A 5,545-nucleotide genomic window follows, 5' to 3' on the forward strand; every position below is an offset into this window, starting at 1 on the left:
ACATTTTTTTCCCCAGCCAGACATATTCTAGCGAGACAGACTAGCAACTCGATTTCTGCATTTCTGTTAGACACCGTTTCAAATCTTCCATTACTGGAGGCCGGTGTTGATACTAATCAGGGTCATTTGCAAGAATCTTGCTGTGTATCTTCTGCGGTCACAACCCGAACTACTTCTGTACAATCCCAAAGGCTATAACTTCTTGTATGATTAATCTATTGCCTTCCTGCAGAGGTCCTCTAAATCTATGTTCTTATCAAATGCACATTTGAATTTTATTCGTGTTGTCCCCCAGCTGGCCTGGTTGCACCACACGCAGAATAACCTCTCAGGCTACCTTTTGCAACGTTCACATTCTATGGAAATGTGCATACAAGCTAATATGAGCTTCCAATAAAACATGTAGTTGATAATGAAACAAAAGTCTAACAGCCTGTTGCATCTAGCACTGCAGTAGCGCCTTAGCACCAACCAGCTGCTATTAAGTGACATCAAGTATTTTACTTTAAAGAGGTACAGAGAGCACATTATCTGTGTGTAGACCAGTTGAGTTGTGCGTATGTGTGTGTGTGTGTGTGTGTGTGTGTGTGTGTGTGTGTGTGTGTGTGTGTGTGTGTGTGTGTGTGTGTGTGTGTGTGTGTGTGTGTGTGATTGCACACACAGGGTAATCTGCAGTAAGCTGGTTTATGGGCTCGTCTGCAGTGACGCAGATGTGCCGGTGAAGCTCTGTCCTGATGGATTCTCCATGACAACTAACCTAACTAGAGACTATGGCCTATACCCTACATATACAGATATACCCTACTTACTGAAAGGCAGCGTTTCTCAGGCGTCAAACGATACAAAAATACACACAACCACACATACGGTTAGTAGGATCTTTTACTTTTTATTATGAACTTTACGCCAGTCATGTTCATATTGGTGCCAAGCTCTTGGGCACATTTATGAATTTCTTTGTGGGGCTGTGATAGTGCATGCTGCCTGCAGAGAACTAGCAAGAGATGAAGAGAAGAGATAGGGCAGCCCTAAAAGGCTTTAGTTGTATGCTATTCACCCTGATCCACCTAGAGAGAGGCACAGGCTGTGCTGTTGTTGCATATCACACAGGGTGATATGATGGTGACTCCATTTATTTATTTTTCAATCTCTGAAATGTCAAAATGAGACAAGTACTTACAAATTCCAATACAAGGGGCAAGTTTATGCTGATTGACTGTCTAAGAGAAGCATACCGTTTAGTTTAATGAACATAACACTGATGGTACAAGCAGGCTTTACTGCAGTCTCTGGAGCGACTTCCGATCCGTCGTATCAGTCGTACTTCACATACGGTAGGAACAAGAGTTGCTAACCTTTAATAACTGGCCTATATAAAGTATACGCGAAAATGTAGGAGGCTGCGACAGCTATTAGTGGGCTGCCGTGTCAATCAAAGTGCCCCGCCCCGCCCCTCCGCTCCTTCTGTGGGGAAGCGGACTTCTCAGAGCTTCTCCGGCAGCTGTGGAGCGGGACCGCTGTTGGGGCATTACGCAGCGCCTGTATGCGAAAAACGGCCAAAATGTAAGGGACCTAAAACGACTATATACCACTTTTTACGACTGGTGAAAGTAGTTATGCGGGTTTTAGCCATAATAGAAGCTGAGAAGATGTGTAGAGTTGCAGTTAAGAGAAGACGTCGCACAACTGTCTGTGCGTAAAAGCGGGCGAGAGAAAAAAAAACGAGCAAAACCTCAGCGGTGGAGGAAACGCTTCTGAATGTTATGTATGGGACAGCGACTGTGTCGGATACTCGAAGAGGCTGAGATACTGTATATCAGGCCGATTTGGGACCCGTTTTTTAAACCTGGCTCATCACTTTCAGAGTTTCCTTTTTATTTTATTTTTTTTGCGGAGCGCACAGTGACAGTGATCCAGCGGACGCGGGACAACGAGAGAGCAAGAGAGAGCGAGAGCGAGAGAGAGAGAGAGAGAGAGAGAGAGAGAGAGAGAGAGAGAGAGAGAGAGAGAGAGAGAGAGAGGGAGAGAGATGACCCCCCACGGCTGGACAACTCCTGAATCGAAATAGTCTGGACTGCCAGACCTTGTGTAAGAAGTAGGAGAGCCACAACGCCACCCAACGAGTTTTACACACCCCGTGTGGAGACGCTGTTTTCGTCCGGCATCTCATTGTGATGAGCAGCACTGCATGGCCAGTCCTCCCAGCTGATGCCGTTATCCGAGCGTCGAGACGGCCGCGCCATCTCGCAGCGAAGCACAGGACGGAGTTAGTGGCAGAGTTTTTCCTGTTTACATTGCCCTGCATCTACCTCTCACCAGCATGGACGAAAAGGGGAAATCGGCCGCGGGGGAGAGCATCAGCCTTAGCGTGCTGAACTGGGAGCAAGTGCAGCGCCTGGACGCGATCCTGACCGGCTCCATCCCCATCCACGGCCGCTGGAACTTCCCCACGCTGGAGGTGAAGCCGCGCGACATCGTCAAGGTGGTCCGGTGTCGGATGGAGGAGAAGCGGATCCACGTCCGGGAGGTGCGGCTGAACGGCTCGGCGGCCAGCCACGTCCTGCACGAGGACAGCGGCCTGGGCTGGAAGGATCTGGACTTGATATTCTGCGCTGAACTGAAAGGGGAGATGGAGTTTCAGATGGTGAAGGATATAGTCCTGGCCTCGCTTCTGGACTTCTTACCCGAAGGGGTGAACAAAGAAAAGATCACGCCAGTGACCTTAAAGGTATCATAAGACAAGTTCTGGTAATCACGTGTATTTGTCGTGTCATTAGACGTTACTCTGTGCAGTTTCCAGTGTAAACTGCGGCCTCTTTTGTTTTCATTATGTCTGCTACACATGCACGTCAGATTTCAAGTGAGGCTCACCAGATTTATGCAGAAGGAAGTGGTGTGTGCTGCATCTACCAAGTGTGCAAACACTCCCTATGTTAACATGCACTCATACATTCAGCTCAACGCAGGAAAGTGTTAGCGTCGAAATCCGCCTTGAAAAGGCCCCTAACTGCCAAGTGATCGGGCTGCAGATATAGTAAAAACGTTGGGTTTCCAATACAAAGAGGATTCCTCAGTAGGTACCTGAGTACTGAAGACAAGCCGGGCTTATAATGACCCACCAACACTCCTGCCCACCTGAACAACTGGCTGCAAGACCACACAAAAACAAAAAATCTCGCAGTGGTGCCATTTAGGGTCTGTTTATTGAAGCCTATACTCAAAGCTATCTTTAGCCTTTTTAAACTTTGCATCACGAAAGAAGATCATCCATCATTCACTCTCATAAAACTAAAACCACAGATATTGTGCCCCACAGCCACGTTGTGATAGGCATCTGTGTGCTTTCAACAGATAAGACGACAGAAGACGTGATGCAACTTTAATGCTGAAGAAGGGGTAGGATGGAGAAATGGTAGACTTTTTTTCCTTTTTCTTTTTTTTTTGGGGAGGGGGGGGTTGAAGGAATTTTAGTTTCAAAGTTCCCTCTTTGAGAATGAAATTAATTCTTGACCAGAGATGAAGACCGGCAATGCTTTACGTATCTCATTTTTTCTTTGTGGCCTAGCATCTCTTTTTAACTTTGTACCAGTCCCGATAAAGGGAATATGGCTAACTAGCAAATACATTGATCTCAGACAAATCAAGGGTGGGACTGAGCCATAAATATGAAAAAACAAAAACTATTTAAATATCCATCCAAAGGCTTAATGCACACATTAATCCATACTATAAACTAATACTTCCATGATATCTGAGATTCAGAATCAGAATACTTTATTTATCCCCGAGGGGAAATTGAGTTAGACTCCTAATTTCATCTAGACTCCTGAGAATACAGATATTTAAAGTTCATTTTTGGCTTTGGCTTAGGGTTAGGGTTAGGATTACTTTTAGGGTGAGACACCCACTACTATGAGGCTTACAGGGAGGGTGTGACCATAAAACTCTATGCCAATATGATTGTTCAAATCAGTTTCTGACTCATATAGTTACTGAGTTCAAACTTAACATGAACTCCAACCCCTTTATCAGCCTAGTCTGAGATGCGCTGAATATGTATCGTCACAAAAGTACGATAATGTATGGTTGTGTATTTGTAACAAAGGCCTGATTTATCGCTTCTACTTTTTTTTCCTAGGAGGCATATGTGCAAAAGATGGTGAAGGTGTGCAATGACTCAGATCGCTGGAGCCTCATCTCGCTCTCCAATAACCGTGGAAAAAACGTGGAGCTCAAGTTTGTTGACTCTCTCCGGCGCCAGTTTGAGTTCAGTGTGGACTCCTTCCAGATCCGCCTGGACTCTCTTCTGCTCTTCTACGAGTGCTCAGAGCACCCCATGGCTGCCACTTTCCACCCCACCATACTCGGCGAGAGCGTCTATGGGGATTTCCCAGCCGCCCTCGACCACCTGCGCAAGCGCCTCATCTGCACGAGGAGTCCCGAAGAGATCCGGGGTGGAGGTCTGCTGAAGTACTGCCATCTGCTGGTGCGGGGTTTCCGCGCGGCCTCCGACTCAGAGATGAAACTGCTGCAGCGCTACATGTGCTCGCGCTTCTTCATCGACTTCCCTGAGGTGGGCGAGCAGCGGCGGAAGCTGGAGTCCTACCTGCAGAACCACTTTGTGGGCCTGGAGGACAGAAAGTATGACTATCTGGCCACGCTCCACAATGTAGTCCAGGAGAGCACTGTATGCCTGATGGGCCACGAGAGGCGGCAGACTCTGAGCCTCATCTCCGCGCTAGCATTACGGGTCCTGGCTGAGCAAAACGCCATCCCCAATGCCGCCAATGTCACTTGCTTCTACCAGCCGGCCCCTTATGTCTCTGATGGCAACTTCAGCAACTACTTTGTGGCACAGGTCCAACCCATCTACTCCTGCCCCCCATCACCTCCCCAACATTACCCACCTCCCCCACCCCACCCCATGTATGCCACCTGGTTGCCCTGTAACTAAAGGTGCATCGGTGCACACCCCTACTCGTATTCACACTCACCGAGTCATTCTTTTTTTTTGTTCTTTTTTCGCCCGGTTGCCGTTTTTGTGCAATTCGCAAAATTGTTATCCACGAAAACCCCTGATGATGGGTAACGGTGAGCGCTCCCCTTCTCCATTGAAATGGGAATTTGAGGAGAAAAGGCAAAAGAAGAAAATTGAGAAGTGGAAAACCTGGAGACAAATGGTGGAAAAAGGGGAACGGCAGGGAAGAGAGGACAAGGCACTTGGATTTGGGCATAGTGCAGGTGTGAAAAGCTTTTCTCCAGGGGAGACAGCCGGGGGGAGGCGCAGGAGGAGAGGAGGTCAGAGGGAGAGGAGCCAGAGAACGACGCTGATCCTGAGAGGATGCTCTGAGGTCAACTCGGCTGTCCTTTCCAACGCTGATTTGACTTGAGCCGACTGGACGCTTGGTCACTCCATACATTCAAGTCACGTTTTTTGAAACATGACACAACACATTTTGGACAGCCATGCTCAAAAGGATAAACCTTTACCTGCACCCTGTTAACTTTACAAAGACGCATTCAAAGACACACACACCACACAACA

At 47.7% G+C, this 5,545-nt stretch overlaps 1 protein-coding gene across 1 annotated transcript; it reads left to right on the forward strand.

The window, feature by feature from the left end:
* The first annotated feature begins 2,000 nt into the window (after positions 1-2,000).
* LOC130125351 (terminal nucleotidyltransferase 5A-like) lies at positions 2,001-5,074 on the forward strand. The gene is made up of 2 exons (XM_056294907.1): positions 2,001-2,728; positions 4,139-5,074. The coding sequence occupies exons 1-2, from the start codon at positions 2,321-2,323 to the stop codon at positions 4,952-4,954; spliced, it is 1,224 nt and encodes a 407-aa protein (XP_056150882.1). The 5' UTR covers positions 2,001-2,320; the 3' UTR covers positions 4,955-5,074.
* Positions 5,075-5,545: the final 471 nt, after the last annotated feature.

Source organism: Lampris incognitus, chromosome 15 (assembly GCF_029633865.1).
Source record: "Lampris incognitus isolate fLamInc1 chromosome 15, fLamInc1.hap2, whole genome shotgun sequence".
Classification (NCBI taxonomy): domain Eukaryota; kingdom Metazoa; phylum Chordata; class Actinopteri; order Lampriformes; family Lampridae; genus Lampris; species Lampris incognitus.